Raw genomic sequence first — 17,017 nt, forward strand, 5'->3', positions numbered from 1 at the left:
CATGGGCCAGGTGTGCTGATTTGCTATTGCAGGGTTGCTCCTTAGGACTGGTTTGTAACAGAGGAGGACAAAAAGTAGAATATCAAATAGAAACACACCTGAGCTCTGCAGCTCTAGACTACCTGTGGTCTATTACGGTGGGCAGCTGATGAGGGCTGAGCCCCTAGGGGCCATGTGTTAAGCAAAGACCATGGACTAATTTATTTTTTAAAAGTAGAATGACAGAGATTGAGGAGCAGCTTCAGGGAACTGGGCTGGGCGTGAGGAGGAACACACTAACCATCTCGGGAGCCCACCTGCTGGCCAATTCTACCAGAACTCCCTGGCTTTGGGGAGCCTGTCAGACCTTTCACATCCATCCCGTTGGAGGCCTTTGGAGAAGCGAGCAGGAAAGCACTGTGCTCATACTGCAACAAACCGACTGGAGTGCAGGCCTACAGTGGAAAACGACTCTGCTATCCTGTGGCACAAAGAACCACCTGGGCTTCCATAGTCTCCCTGGCCTTGAACATTAGCATGCCCAGTGGTCACCTTTTCCACCCTTGAGGGTGCAGGCTTCACTGACACTGTATAGCTTCCAGACGTGTTTATATTGTGCCCTCTAGAAGGTATTTTTTTATATCATGCTTCTGCTGAGGCTGCTGTCTTCAGATTCCCAGGCTCATGTAACCTTCTCACCATAAAGCAGAGCAGTGCCAGAAGGGGGCGCCACCTTGTAGTAATCTAGGGTATGTCTAGTGTAATGTAGTGTAGATGCAATAAATCGATCCCCGATCGCTTTCCCGTTGACTGCTGAACTCCAGCAGTGCGAAAGGTGGAAGCAAAGTCGACAGGGGAGCCGTGGCCATCGATCCAGCGCCGCGAGGATGCGAAGTAAGTAATTTTAATTCGATCTAAGATACGTTGACTTCAGTTACGCTATTCTCGTAGCTGAAGTTGCGTATCTTAGATCGATTCCCCTCCAGTGTAGACCAGGCCTAGCAGAGCAGCTTCTGGCCATCACATTCCCATGCAAGACAGAGTATGCTGCTGGACAGACAGGCCTCCTCGTGCAAAACTTTCACTTTTTGGAGTCAGATCAACTCCCAGTACAGCAGCAGGTACTCCATGGGAAGGGAGTTGAAAGCTCTCCTGTGAGGGGGCTCTGGGGGCATAAGTGTGCTGTGGCATTGCAGAAGCCTGATTCAGCCAGTGCTTAGTGGATCAGCTATTTGATTAAACTTGTAAGTAAGGCTACATTTTAGCCATGGGTATTTTTAGTAAAAGTCATGGACAGGTCATGTGCAGTAAACAAAAATTCACTGCCCGTGAACTGACCATGACTTTACTAAATACCCCTAACTAAAACTTGGGCTGGGGCACCGTGGGTGCTCGGGAAGGGCGGGCCGGGGGCGCCTTGGGTGCTGGTCTGGGACTCCCGCTGGTGCTGCAGTGGAAGCGTGGGGAAGCACGTGGCCAGGGATCCCCATTGGTGCTGGGGGGTGTGGGGGGAGGGGGAGCAGCGATGCGCAGCCAGAGATCCTGCTGGTGCTGCATGGGGGGAGGGATGGGGGAAGGGTTAATGAGGCTGGCAGGCTCCCTATCTGGCTCCAACCGGCATGTCCCTGTAGCTCCTAGGGGAAGGAGTGGCCAAGGGGGCTCCGCATGCTGCTCCTACCACAAGCACTGGCTCTGCAGCTCCCACTGGCCACGAACCATAGCCAATGGGAGCTGCGGGTGTGGCGCCTGTGGGTACGGGCAGACATCAGCCACCGAAGCTCCTGCCCATGACACCGACTGCCATCCCCCTCCTGAGTAGTGGAGGCAGCATTACCTTCAAATCCCTGTGCACGATATCATGCTGGTGAATGTGATTCACGCTCTCCAGTATCTGGTGAATACAGTGGCTTCAAGACGAGCAGAAGGAGAAAAGGAGAGAGACAGGGTTACACACACTCTCAGCCTCTAACCTCCACTTCCCCACCCTTCCTAACCGTTGCAGGGGGAGTTCAGGGACTCTGGGTCAGGCCCAGCAGTTACCTGCCCGCAAACAGCTCCTCCAACCCCATCATGCCCACCAGCTGCTGCTGCTCCCAAACTACCACAGCTGGAATTTTGTTGCTTAGCAACAGGGTTTCAAAGACAGTTCAACAATGGGCTTAGATAGCAGGACCTCACTGCCCCCTCCTACCATCCCACTGACCCCTTTCCCTGCCCACCTTCTTCCCCTCTCCCTGGCATTAGGCACCGTGTTTGTTTTATCAGCTGAAGACATGCGCCCGCGCTTGTGTAAGCAGTAGCTCAGGGTTGGGCTAACGAGGCCAAGCCACAGAAACACGCAGCTAGGCCCGGCCCAAGCTTTCATGAAACAGCAGCCTGCTCCATCAAGCTCAGGACGAAGAATCTGGGCGCCTGCCAATTGACACGGCTTTCAGAGCAGCATTTCAAGCACTTTACATACACAATGTGCACACACTCCCCCCACGCACACACGCACCCGCTAGCCGGGCGCCTTTTAAGTACAGATCCCACTTAGGGAGTTAGAAGCTGAAAAACAGACTTGCTCTCTGCTGAGTGCACCGTGCCGCACTCCCCCAGCCCGCAGAAAACCAGTGCCATTCTCAGCACTGACGCCACAGGGAGAGGAGCAAGATGTTATTTACACTTGGCTTGTCAGGGACAATGTTACACCCACAGAGCGCGTGCACCAGACACACACACACACACACACACAGCTGACATTGCTGGAGGAGGCTAGTCAGCCGGATAGCGGTTCCCAAGCTCTCAGGCTGGAGCAGATGCAGCAGCATTTACGTAGGTGTCATACTGAGAGAGGAAGCCTCTTTGATGTGGAAAGGAGCACAGATTTAAACAGCTCCTGAGGCCAGGCAGTCAGAGCCCATCTGTGGGAAGTGGGGGTGGTCGGCCTCCCTTGACAGTTCACTCTGGAGAAGCCAGAGCTGCCGCCCCACTGGGAATAAGCAAATGTTTTTCCAAGTCTCAGGGGCCCAGGGTTTCTTTATGGATCTTACAGATTGGAAATGCGTGAAGTTGCTGCACTGTATATCGTTAACCCACCAGCCCCTCCCACTGGAATTGGCAGCACAAGCCACCAGGTCAGATTCTGTGAATATCTCCCCGCTCCCAAAACAAACAAAAAAAAACGTATAATTAGAACAGAGCCAAGCCTGAGCGAGAGACTTTCTGGCCAAAAATGGCAAAAGTGTGAGGTGTCCCAGGCGAGCCAAGCGAGGCGGATTGGCACGAACCTCGCTCTCCCAGCCTGCTCTGGAATTCAGCTCAGCTTGGCGTGCGGCTAGAAAGGGAGGGCTTTGTACTTGCTCAGCAAATGCTGGGCTCCGTGGGCACGGTTCGATCAGCCCAGCTTGAGTTGGAGGGATCGAGCACCCTCAGAGAGAGGACAAGAGGACATTGTGTAGGCACAGACAAGAAGCAGCCCCCCATTCTCTCCTCTTCCCTTAACCTAACCAGGGTCCCCCTCCTCTGCCACTAGTGGTGTTCCTCACTACTGCTCCTCATTCGCATCCCCCTCCAGGGCACGGGGTGGTTGTGTGTAGGTGGGGACAATCCAATCACCTCCCACCCCCGCTGGACTGAATGGGATGAGCCAGGGAACATCACTTGGTCTGGGACAAACATGCCTGCAACAGCCCCAGAGCTGTTAAATGCATCCCAAGGGCTCCTGGCTCCTAACATCACCCGCTCCCTCAGAGAGCACATGCCCCGCGGACTTCCTTCACCTTCAGCACACAGTGGCCTGTCGCAGCACATCCTGCAGGGGAGAGTGATGTGTAATGCTGCACTTCCAGAGCCAGGCAGCAGGAGGAGGCTCTAACTGAGCCACAGTAGGGGCAAACGAGCACCCAAACATTGCCCTAGAAATGCCTGCAAGGGCCACGCTCTGTTCTTTTATGTATGCCACAGAGCAGCTCCAGGAGTGCATCTCACACCCGAAGTGCCGCACCCTGTCACTCCAACCTAGGCACCCCAATGGTGCTCGCTCCATCGCTGCCGCACACCGGCTATTACCGTCTCTTCCCAGGCTCTCCTCAGCTCCCCCTCCAGCCAAAGGCAGGCAGGGATAGCTCGCTGGGGCAGGGCGGGGTTCCATGAAACTTCACCATAGGCCTCTGCTCCCCCCTTCCCATCTCCCCCAGACCAGAGCTGGAGATCCCATTTCAAATGCCCCCATCTCTGGAAGCAGACTAGGTATCCAGAGCGCACACCTGGACTGATGTGAAATGGGATACTGTCAACCAACAATTAAGGGATGGCCAGAGACGTCAGGAGCGAGCCCAGTCCAGACTCGTTTAGGGAAGCCCAACTCTTCAGGGGTGAAGGTGGGGGACACACAGAGGGGGGACAGGACTTAAGTCTGTTTAAAGTTGAGAATCAAAAGCTTCCCTTCCCATACTGTGCCTTGTGCTTCTAAGCACCTATCAGCAGAGGCTGTGAATGCTTTACACACACTGGGACAAGAAGCACCCCCATTTTACATATGGAGAAATTGAGGCACAAGTCAGTTGCACAGAACTGCCTGAGGCGAGCACGAGTTCCTGGTAGAGCTGAGATAAGAAGTCAGTAGTCCAGGTTTCCAGTTCTCTAATATGACTGAAAACAATTCTCTCTCTTGTGCTTTACCCTTCCAAACACACATCGCTGCTCCCCCTTCAGCAGCCAGGTCAGACAGACACCGGCAGCAGGCCCTCCAGAGACAAGCAATGTATGCAAAGGGGATGGGCCAAACGCCACACAGAGTCAGCTACACTGAATCTGTCACCGCTACAGCTGAAAGGCTGCATTAGTGATGGGATGCGGAGGAGGGGTTTCCCACATGGGGAGCATTTATTTTACAACATGGCCATGTGCAGACATGCCGTACTCTCTGACATGATCGGCATGTAACAGGGAGAGTCTGAGCACAGATTCTTACCTAGCATCAGCTTCACTGTAGTACTCTCTGGCGACAATATCTTCAAAGAGCTCTCCACCAGTGACCCTGGAGGAGACAGACCAAGGGAGGTTAGGAGACTCCCACGCGCAGTGAGGAGGCACAAGGGGTACACACTCGCTCCTGGGGTACCAGGCTGCCCTCTGCCAGCCTGCCTGAATCTTTGCCTGAGATTATCCCGAGGGAGGGCGAGCCAGGGCCAGAAACCTCAGAGCACCAGCTCCCCACTCACGTCAGAAAGGGCATCGAGAGCAGCAAGGGATTGTTACCCAAACAGCGGGGCATCCGTGCACTCACATCCACAGTGCTCTGGGTTCCACTTCCATAGCAAATAAGCATGGTGGGCACCAGCATCTTGAGCCACATAACTGTAGCCAGTACACATGCCATAAACACACCAGGTGCCCGCCCTCCCTCCCCCCCACCTATTGTATCTGTGGCATGGAAAGGAAACCTGTCCCCCTTGGAACAATCTCATCATTCCCTAAAATTAGATAGCAGACACAGGTCAGAAACTGCCATACTACATACCTCTCACCCCTACATTTGCTGCCAGGCAGTTCCTACATCCATCCCCACACACAGGACCCCTCTGTCCTACTTTCTGACCTCTCTCATACAAGCACCCCATCTATTCCCCCCTCCACACCCACATCTTGTACCCCTGTCCACCTCCTTCACATGCAGAGTTCACGCTGCAGAAGAAGCTGGGAAGGCTCAACACTACACACAGAGTCATGCAAGCTAGTACTGTACACCAGCCAATATTTCCAACGGTTTAAGGTCCAATGAGTCTTTGGCTCTAGGACACACTGATCTTCAGCTCCTTAACCCAGCATGAAACCACCTGTGATTTTGTTGCACAGTGACTATTATCCCTGGAAAGAAGACCAAAACCCTATTTTAGGAGGAGGTTCTTTGTCAGCGGATTATAGCCTTGTTGTCAAGAGCTGGGGTACAGGTCCTGGTGGGGAAAGGAGGGGGGAAAATAGAGGTTCAAGGATCTTTTATTCTGCTCTTAAATCAGCACTCCACAGCTTTGTCTCAGCCACGAAGCACCAGAGCCAAAGGGAGGAACTTACAGATCAAAGACGAGGTAGTGGAAACCTTCTTCTGAAATACTGTCATGGAGCCGCACTGCAAAAACACAAACAAGAAACAAGGGACACTTAACATTTTCCAGATCTGATCCACCCCGCTTGGAAATCCACGACCACATTTCCCCAGTCCCATCTGGCAACCCATTGCTCCCTTCAGCCCCTTCACCTTCACTCTGGAATCTAGAGCTCTCCCTCCCACAATACCTTATCCCAAATAATTTATGAGCATCCTTCACCCGCTCCCCCTCTAGCACCAGATCCAAGATACCGGTGCTATTGAGGAGAGAATAAAGCAAAGGGTTCAGGGGACACACCACGGTCCTCAAGATACGGGGTCTCTGTTTTCAAACCTTATGTTTCAGGAATCCAGTTCAGCCGGTTGCTCTTCCTGAAAAATCTGTTCAGACTATCTGCTAAAGCAAGTCTGCTTTTAAAAGTATCTCTCCTACCAACTAGCCTCAAGAGTGCTTTGCGGAGTCAAAAAGAGTTAACAAAAAAATTACTGTGGGGGAGAGCAATTTCCGGGGGGAGATTTCCACCTGCAATTGGACATGAGAAGGCAAGTTGACAAGAACAGGACAGCTGGCTCCAGATGGCAAGAACAGCAGAGGAGAAGGCTCTCAATCCACAAGCAGTGAGATCAATGGGAGCAAGTCAACGGCGGGATCTTACAAACAGCAAAGCTCGGCCAGGATTATGGCATGAGAAGGAAAGCTCCGTTCATGACGCTGTGAGACAAAGGTGGGGCCCCAGAGATGCTGCATGTGTGGGAGGGCAGGCACCGGCAGTCTCCATGCACTGGGGTCAGGAGCGGTCACGGACAGGGTACTGCAGTAGTCCAAGCAAGGAGAGAGGTGGAGGGGTGAAAATTCCAGCAGAGCTGGAGTGAAGCCAGTAGCACACAAAAGGGCAGTGCTGCAGAAGTGGCAACAAACAGGTGTTCAGGCCCAGGAGAGCGGGAAGGAGAAGGAAATTCAGGATCAATGATGATGCGAAGGATGTAGTAAAGAGATCTGGGAAGTGAGTCACAAACACATATAAAGGAGCTAGGTTTGTGGTTCACAGTGCTCTTCCTGGCCAAGGGCAGCACTTCTGCCTTTGATACATTTGGATGAAGGAAGTGGCGCATCATTTGGTCAAGACAGAAAGAACACAGACAGGGATATCTCAAAGATACACACAGTGCGGTGTCCATGCCTATGGTTAAAGGGAAGGCAAAGATGGCAAGTGACAAAGGCAGACAGGAGGATAGAAGGGAGGGCCAAGAATGGAGCTTTGCAAGCACCAGGTAGCACGGGCTGTGGAAGAGCCACCTTCAAAGACAGCCGAAGAGCAGTGTGATCAGTAAGAGCAGAGTCATGACAGGAGGGAACCAGAGATGCCCGCACAGCTAGGAAGATGGAATGGTCCCCAGCATTAAAGGTTGCACAGAGGAAAAGAAGAATGAGCCTTCCCCACCAATCCAGGTTGTTAGCTACACAAAGAAGAGCCATTTCCCTGCTACGGCCCCATGGGATCTCAGGTGGAAATCAGCCTGGAGTCTGGTCATTAGAAGATGACTTAGGAGAGGAGAACCCCTTTTCTAAGAAGCTTGCTGAGGAGACGCACTCTGGGAGACGCTGGCAGCTGGAGCCCTCAGGGCCAAGGAAGGGCTGGAAAGAAGAGACTGGACGCTGGCAGGCTGACCGGGGGTGACTTACAATGGCAGTAACGTAACAAGCAACGGTTGGGAGACAGAAGAGGGAAGGGTCCGGAAAGAGCAGGAAAGGAAAAGGGGGGACAGGAGGAAGACCATGAGGAGAAGTGGGGAATATACTGAAACTCTCCACCCCTTCAATCCCAGCCCAGTACCACTCCCCCGGCCCACGAGTGCCACTGGTGGGTATTGAGTCTGCTTCTTCCCAGCAATGCAACAGCAGAAGCACTCTTTCAAGGTCCATCTTCACTGGAAAAAAGAAAAAGAAAAAGAAAAAAAAAAAGTGTGTTCTTAACTCAGGTTAGCTAACTCCAGTTAGGACAGCAGTGAAGACAAAGAAACTTTACTTTTAGCTCAGGTTTGCAGTTCAAGTGAATACCTGCAGAAGACCCGGGGGTGAACTTGAGCTGCTAACCGGAGTTAAAAGCAAGGCCTTTGCTGCTGCTTTAGCTGGAGTTAGCTAATGCAGTGAGCTAATCCGAATGAAGAGAACCAGCCAGCCAGACACAGCCTGTCTCACTCTGTCCTGTGCATTGCCCACCAAACTGACTCGTACTTTGCAGCCTTGCCATCAGAGCCAGGCTCCTGTTTTGATATTGCCATTAACCTCCACCCTGCCTGATTACTGCTTTGACGTAAAGATTAAATGATTTACTCTCAATGCAATTCCAATTACCAGAGCCTATCAGCTTAACAACATTATCTCCCCCCCTTCCCGCCACCACTCAGCATGTAACCGGCAAATGTTTTCCCTGCCCTCCAGGTAGAGCATGGGGGGGTGTTGGTTACTTAGTTGGTTAAAAGGGTCTCTGAATCCCCTCTGCTTAGTTCACCATGACTTTCCATGCATCTTGCAATCTCCAGATGACCAACAACTCCCCCTCCTTCCAGCCAGCTGTAGCCCTCTCCTCCACATCCATGGCCTGCTAGAGAGCAGATGTTGCATACCAGCAGATGGGGTCCTGGCTCTGACCAGCTCCAAACATGTCCAAGAGAGACCAAAGCAGAGCAGTTTCTCAGCTTCAGACTTCCCTGGGTAAGGGGCAGATACACAGAAGTTGCAGGGAGAGTGGAGGTTTTTCTTGTTCCTAACCAGGTCCACGTGTCCTGTAAAGGCTGCTAGCCCCACCACCCTTGCCTAGTGCTCTCCTCCCCCACACACTGGGGAGGCCTGACATACCATCTTGGGACAACTGCGCAGAAACCCCAGGACCTTTCCCTAACTCCTGACATGGAGTGTGACAGCACTGCAGAGCAGATGGAGGGAGAAATGCATGTTTAGCTGCTGGGGGCAGGCGGAGCCAAGAAAAAATTCCAGACATGATATCATAGACAAGAGAGATGGAAAAGATGGATTAGTGCATCCAGACCAACCCCCTGCAATGCAGGATTGTTCCCTACACAGCATTCAATGGTGCTTTAATTATTCAAGCAATGAAGCTTCCATCACTCCCTTTGAGACTACCGCAAACCTGCAGCTCCCTGGCCTCCTACATCGAGCGCAGCAAGCTATCCAAGTGCCTGCTCTGCAAACGGAGCTTTGAGTTGCATTAACAAGGAACCAGGGCACCCTGGAAATTACTGGAGTCCTGCAGACTGGTCATGTGAATGCCTAGCACTTCCCTGAGGAGTCCATTCTCGCTCCTCATATCACACTAACACAGAGGGACAATTACTTTTATTGGCAGATACAGTAGCCACAAAGAGATAATTCAAACCATGTTCCTTCCCAACAGGGCTGTTTTAGCCAAAGGCTCTTTGCAAAACAAGGGAGGGTAGGTGGATGGGGGAAGCATATGATTGCCTGCATCTTGCAGCTGTAGAGAACCACCACCCTGCCAAGGCTGCGTGCTCATAGGCCGTCCCATGATTGCATCTCAGGGTATGTTTACACTGGAGCTCAGGCAGACATACCGGTGTAGCTTGGATCAAGCCAGCGTGCTAAAAACAAACGCAGACGTGGCAGTGTCAGCAGTGAGGCAGGGCAGCCACCCGCCCAAGTACATACCTAGGGTTTCAGATAGGATAGTACTCAGGGCAGCTGGTCCATCCTGCTGCTTGCACCATCACAGCTATACTTCGATTTTCCACATGCTCACTCAATCAGAGCTAGCGCATGCCTGTCTACTCGAGCTGGAAATCACATCTCCAGCTCCAGGCGAGACATGCCCCCAGCGAGGAGGTCAGAGGTACAGCTGAAGAGACACCTGAGTGGCAGTGACAAGAGGAGGTAAAGCAAGTGAATGAACCTACCACTGAACCAACGGGGGTGGGGTGGAAAAGAAAACAGGAACAAGCCACTGAGGCATTAACCTGGCTACATGACATGGTAAAGGACCTCACTCACTGGTTATAGAATACCGTTAGAAGTCTTAGCTTAAGGTTACCATATTTCAGCAAGCAAAAAAGGATGACGGGAGGAGCCCCACCCTAGCCCTGCCCCCATCCTGCCCTAGCCCCACTTTGCCCCTCCCACCCCCCTCAGAACTCCCAACCCTCCCCCCCGCTCCTTGTCCCCTGACTGCCCCCTCCTGAGACCCTCCCCCCATCCTAACTGGCCCCCTAGGACCCTACCCCCTACCTGTACCCTGATTGCTCCAACCCTTATCCACACCCCCACCTCCAGACAGACCCCTGGGACTCCCATGCCCCATCCAACCACTCCCCACCCCCTGACAGTGCCCCCCAGAACTCCTGACCCATCTAAACCCCTCTACTCCCTGTCCCCTGACTGCTCCGATCCCTCTCCCCACTCCTGCCCCCTGCCAGCCCCGTCCCCAGAACTCCCAACCCCTCCCCCGCTCCTTGTCCCCTGACTGCCCCCTCCTGGGACCTCTGCTCCTAACTGCCCTCCAGAACCCCATCCCCTACCTAAGCCTCCCTGTTCCTTGTCCCCTAACTGCCCCCTCCTAAGACCCCCCCCACCCTAACTGCCCCCCAGGACCCTACCCCCTACCTGTACCCTGACTGCCCAAAACCTTATCCACCTCCCCGAAAGCCCCCCCCCGAACTCCCGACCCCCCCCAGTCTCTTGACTGCCCCCTCCAAAACCTCCCTGCCCCTTCTCTGACCCCCTTGTTGTTCGCCTTCACCTAATGTCTCTGTGAGCTTGCTCAGGAACAGCCTGAGCCGCTCGTCCCAGCACGCTGGGCAGCAGTGGAAGAGGAGCGGGGGAGGAGCTCCAGACTGCCGGAGGCGATCTGCAAATGCAGGGACGGAGGGAGTGATTTCTGCTGCAGGGGAAGTGGAGGAGGAGCTCTCTCTGGCTGTCGGAGCCCCATGTAAGTGGTACCATCCGGCCGGCTCCCCTGTTAGCCGCGCACGCTCTGCATGGGGGGGGGGGGGGGGGGAGTCCGGACATTTACAAATTCCCCCCGGATGCTATTTTTAGCTCAAAAAGCCGGACATGTCTGGGGGAATCCGGATGAATGGTAACCCTATCTTAGCTACAATATAAATTGTACCAGCATTGTAACCAGGTCCCTGGACTGGACTGAGTTTGTAGAGCGCACAAGTCCAAGAGTACCCTCAGCAATCAAAATACCATAGGTTAGTGATGCACAAACAACCCACAACCAAATTGCAAGGATAACTTAAATGCCTGGTTACATTGCTGTCTGCAGCCATATCATCTGGTGCTGTGATCCAGCAACCTAGGCAGGGCCTGGACAGGTCACTACATGGAGGAGAGCCCTCCAAGGGACATCTAGATGCTCAGATAATTACAACCTGCTACCTGAAACCACCTCTGCAGTTTCAACTGTATACACTATTCTTCACTTCTGGTCCTGTCTATATTGTAACCTTGTGCTATGCTGTTAAACTGCTGCCAGGCACTGCTATAGTTAAGGCTGGGACTAGCTTACCGGTTTTTCAATCTGCTCTAAAATCTACATGCTTACTCTGTCTTCAATTGCTCTGTCTCATGGCAATTTGGGTCATTTCAGCAAACGGTTTCTGCAATACAACCTTCCCTAAAAAAGGCCAGGACAACCTGATGTTTCTCCCATTTTTAAACACATTCCTGGAGCTCAAACTATAGCTTTGTTCCCCCCAAACTGATATCATCTGCTCAGAATTGAGCTCAGATAGCATCTGGTGCCCATTGCCCTTTCAGAGAAGCAATATTTTTAAAAAGTTATTCAGGGAAAAGATGGATCTTGGAGAGAGAAGGTGAATGACCAGTATGCAACCTTATTAGGGTAATGTGATCATGCCACAGGCTCCTCACCCCTTTCCTAAACACTGGGAGCAAGTACGATCAAAGAAAAGCAAGTAGCTGCCATCTCAAATGTTTGCAGGATCAGAGGCGTGGTTGAGTATACAGACACAGAACTACTGTTGGGAGCCCTATTTCAAGGACTGGTGTAAGGTCGACACTGACCAAGGTGTGTGTGCGTGCAACTTCACCTACATGAATAACATAGCTGAAGTTGACATAGTTAGATCAATTTACCGTGGTGTCTTCACCACGGTGAGTTGACTGCTGCCGCTTTTGTTGCGGTGGAGTACAGGAGTCGACGGGAGAGCGCTCGGGGATCAATTTATTGCAATAAATCAACCCCGGCTGGATTGATCGCTGAACGCTGATCCGGCGGGTAGTGTAGACATACCCTCTGACAGGGTCAGGACACCGCTCACTCAAGACCACAATTTACATCAATCACAAAACACCAAAACCAAATTTCTCCTTTCTACAATAATTCATCCGATGAGCACAAACCAAAGATTCTCACGCCTAATCATTTCACACATCCCTAGCCTGTAGTTTCTGTGAAACTGGAGGCTGACAACTAGCTATGCAGCCCTTTTAAACACAAACCATCTCAGTGCTGGGACGCAGCACGCAGGTACAGTAGGTGTATCTGCCAGACTGTGTCCTCACTAAGGCACCAGCTGCGTTTAGGGTGGGCTGAGCAGGCACCAGCTGGCTATGCCTGGCCTACACTCAATCACTTCACTCAGCCTGCACAAGCCACCGCCAGATGTGACCCTGTCCCTAAGGATTCCCTCTGGAACCTACTTGCCCCTGCCTTATGGTTCACCGTCATGCACACGACCCAACAGCTACAAAGCCCCACAGCAATACGCCGTTGGGCTCCTGTTAGCACAACCCACATGACTCAGCACTGCGATGAAGGGTCCTGATGCTCTTCTCAGAGCACAGCATGAGCTCTGCCAGCCTGCTGCAACCAATCCGGGCCATGGCCAACCCTAACACAGCAAAGGGCGACTGGAGCGCATGCAGATGAGAGAGAACACAATTCCGTAGGACGCCACACGCTACCGGAAATGTCTGCTTATTATAGGACTACACAGGCTATCCCCCAGGGACTGTTGAAAGCTCCAGGGGGCAGAGTTAAGGTTGTAGGACAAGGTAGGGCTACACCGTAGCTCTCTATTTCCTGGCTTTTAAGTGCATTCAATGGTTACGAGGCTACAGGCACCGCCAGTCATCCCTAACTGCGTTAACCAAGACTGGGTAGTGATTACAACCATTCAGGCTGCTGAACCATAGATGCCTTTACCGCAGTACCCACAGCAGAGCCAAGATACTGTAATGGAGATTCCTGTCCCATGTCATGGTAATTGCAGCACAGCAACTCGTTCAAGCAGTCGTAGCGGTACAATCTCAAAAGTGCTCTGGGATCTTTTGGAATGAAAAGTGCTGTATAAATATCAGCTGCTCATTCGAATTGGCAGCAGCCTCACCTCTGGGCAGATTCCAGCCAAGCATTAGGCAGCATTTGCCTCCCTCAAGGAGTAAGCAATGTCTTGGATTTCTCCCTCCCCCAGGACTAGCGGGGGAGATGTACTGGAGTGGTGACTTTACTGAGCTTGGTGGCAAAAGAAAGACACTGCAGGCAAGCAGCCAGCAAACCGGGAGAAGAGGTGAAATAAAATGAGTTGTGAAAACCTGCCCCACTCCCTCACCCAAAGCAACGCTCTCACATTAGCCAGAAGATGCTGAAGCTACAAATACAAATACACATGGCTTGACAGACGGCAAACTGAGCACTATCATCTGCAACTACGCAACTAACAAGTGAACTGACACAGATGGCTACCACCCACGCCTCATCTCCCCACCTGCTCACCATCCTAACAGCCTGAGAGAGAAACTGTCCCACCACCTCAGTAACTGTTGGTATATCGACACTCCCAGCACAACTCCCAACATGCAACACACCTGTCCATGGTGAACCTGGGGCTGCTGAGGCAGCTTAGCTCCCACTCCAGCTGTTTCCCTAATTATATTAAACACGCAGAATTCAGCTGCAGCTGCTCAGGCTGCTTCCAAAAAGACTTTCCTTTTAATTAAAAATTTGCTATTAAAAATCATTAAAGTGTGTAATACAAATAATCCTCTGGAAGTCATCTGTTCCAGCAGCTAATGACCGGCTTCGTTAGAGCAGTAACTAACAGGAGCAGGATGGTTAGCTCCTGCTGCTGCTAAGCAGTCCCCTAGGATGATGGCATCTCCCCTCCGCCCCTCCTGGCTCTGACAGAGAGGTTAAAGGATGCTGTATACGTGACAGCTGGTTGCACACTCCCCAAGCCCCAAACATTTCACACTGACTGAATTTTTAAAGCCCCAGAGAACAGCAATGCATTCCCATCTCAACCCACAGTTCCCCTCAGACAGGACCAAGCCTCTGTAGATGCAGCCAAAGGATCTCCACTGAAAGAGCAAAATGAGGTGAGCTAGACTAGTATGAAAAACTACAAGGAAGATTCCACCATGTACTACTTGTAATTCTTATGGCCAGAGAAATGTGTAACAACTCCAGCCCTGGAAAGTGAGGGCAAGAGAATGATATCCCTGCCACGAAGGGACTCTGGCAAGAGAACGTTCTACAGAGAATAGAATCCGGTTTTCTAGGACACCCCTCTGCACCGCAATTTCCTCCCTGTTAAGTATCTGTTCCCTTTCACAGACACATTTAAAAGTAACAAGAGAAATGTACTTCATTGAATAGAAGTTATATTCATGACATTTCAGTTTTAGTTAGCCTTTATTTCCTCTTTTAGTCTTTATTTCGCAACTTCTGTCTTGACAGACTAGAGCCCAACATCTCCCACCTAAACCCCGCTTAATCCCAGGAAACCGGCCAAATGAGTCTACATTAGCTGGGACAGTAGCAAATGTTCTGGTTAAACTGCACTCATTATTTTTTATGAGAATTAGCAACAGTTCCCAATTATCCATGTACCAGCTAAGCACAGTACCTTGCAATTTTCAGAGAGCATGTGAGAGCATGAGTGTATGTATTTAGAAAAGCTGGACACACACAAGTCCATGGGGACGGATGCAATGCATCCGAGGGTGCTGAGGGAATTGGCTGATGTGATTGCAGAGTCACTCGTGGTGATCGGGTGAGGTACTGGACAATTGGAAAAAGGCTAATGTAGAGCCCATTTTTAAAAAAGGGAAGAAGAATCCAGAGAACTACAGCCTCACTTCAGTCCCTGGAAAAATCATGGAGCAGGTCCTCAAGGAATCCATTTTGAAGCTCTTGAAGGAGAGGAAGGTGATCAGGAACAGTCAACATGGATTCACCAAGGGCAAGTCATGCCTGACCAACCTGATTGCCTTCTATGATGCGATAACTGGCTCTGTGGATATGGGGAAAGCGGTGGATGTGATATACCTTGACTTTAGCAAAGCTTTTGATATGGTCTCCCACAGTATTCTTGCCAGCAAGTTAAAATAGTATGGATTGGATGAATGGACTATAAGGTGGATAGAAAGCTGGCTAGATCATCAGGCTCAACAGGTAGTGATCAACAGCTCCATGTCTAATTGGCAGCCGGTATCAAGCAGAGTGCCCCAGCGGTCTGTCCTGGGGCCGGTTTTGTTCAACATCTTCATTAATGATCTGGATAATGGGATGGATTGCACCCTCTGCAAGTTCATGGATGACACTAAGCTGGGGGAAGAGGTAGATATGCTGGAGGGTAGGGATAGGGTCCAAAGTGACCTAGACAAATTGGAGGATTGGGCCAAAAAAAAAAAAAAAAAAAAAAAAAATCTGATGAGGTTCAACAAGGACAAGTGCAGAGTCCTGCACTTAGGACGGAAGAATCCCATTAACTGCTACAGGTTGGGGACCAAATGGCTAAGCGGCAGTTCTGCAGAAAAGGACCTGGGGATTACAATGGACGAGAAGCTGGATATGAGTCAACAGCGTGCCCTTGTTGCCAAGAAGGCTAATGGCACACTGGGCTGCATTAGTAGGAGCATCGCCAGCAGATCGAGGGAAGTGATTATTCCCCTCTATTCGACACTGGTGAGGCCACATCTGGAATATTGCATCCAGTTTTGGGCCCCCCACTACAGAAAGGATGTGGACAAATTGGAGAGAGTCCAGCGGAGGACAACGAAAATGATTAGGAGGCTGGGGCAAATGACTTATAAGGAGAGGCTGAGGGAACTGGGCTTGTTTAATCTGCAGAAGAGAAGAGAGGGGGGGATTTGATAGCAGACTTCAACTACCTGAAGGGGGATTCCAAAGAGGATGGAGCTCGGCTGTTCTAAGTGATGGCAGATGACAGAACAAGGAGCAATGGTCTCAAGTTGCAGTGTGGGAGGTCTATGTTGGATATTAGGAAAAACTATTTCACTAGGAGGATGGTGAATCACTGGAATGGGTTACCCAGGGAGGTGGTAGAATCTACATCCTTAGAAGTTTTAAAGGCCCGGCTTAACAAAGCCCTGGCTGGGATGATTTAGTTGGTGTTGGTCCTGCTTTGAGCAGGGGGTTGGACTAGATGACCTCCTGAAGTCTCTTCCAACCCTAATCTTCTATGATTCTATGAACTAGCACAAAGCTGGAGTTGTGCAGCAGACACATCAACCAGCAGGGACTAAGAGAGTCACTGTGCAGCCCCCAAGATGAGGCAGTAATGGGGAAATATCGTTCCCAAGATGAAAGAACAAGACTGGCGGGGAAAGGGATGAAGGGAAGAGGAGAAAAATCAGAGAAAGAAAAAGTGAGGAGGAGAGAATCCAAGTCAGGAACACGAAGGGATGGATTGGCCAATTCTCAGCACACTCCCCGCCCCCACTGCAGTGCACACAGATAAGCATCAGCATCCCTGTGCAACTGGAGAAAGGGAAACCTGCAGCTCAGCTGGCACAAACTTAAGGGAGGGAAAAGCTCTACTGCTGAAGTGGTGTTTGGCATTTTCGGGAGGAGGGGTGGGAGGAGGAGGGAAAAATGAAGAAGGGGAGACATTGCTATTGTCACCCTAGAAGCACTCCCAGGA

General features: G+C 51.4%; 1 protein-coding gene across 26 annotated transcripts in view; it reads right to left on the reverse strand.

The window, feature by feature from the left end:
- The window catches only part of CAMK2G (calcium/calmodulin dependent protein kinase II gamma), a 157,415-nt gene that overhangs the window by 69,202 nt on the left and 71,196 nt on the right, over positions 1-17,017 (reverse strand). For all 26 annotated transcript variants that reach the window (XM_054035528.1, XM_054035521.1, XM_054035514.1 and 23 more), the window contains exons 4-6: positions 6,034-6,088; positions 4,934-4,999; positions 1,814-1,886 (exon numbers count right to left, since the gene is read on the reverse strand). In XM_054035528.1, coding sequence (XP_053891503.1) covers positions 1,814-1,886; positions 4,934-4,999; positions 6,034-6,088 — 194 coding nt within the window. The remainder of the gene's footprint in view (positions 1-1,813; positions 1,887-4,933; positions 5,000-6,033; positions 6,089-17,017) is intronic.

Source organism: Malaclemys terrapin, chromosome 7 (assembly GCF_027887155.1).
Source record: "Malaclemys terrapin pileata isolate rMalTer1 chromosome 7, rMalTer1.hap1, whole genome shotgun sequence".
NCBI lineage: Eukaryota > Metazoa > Chordata > Testudines > Emydidae > Malaclemys > Malaclemys terrapin.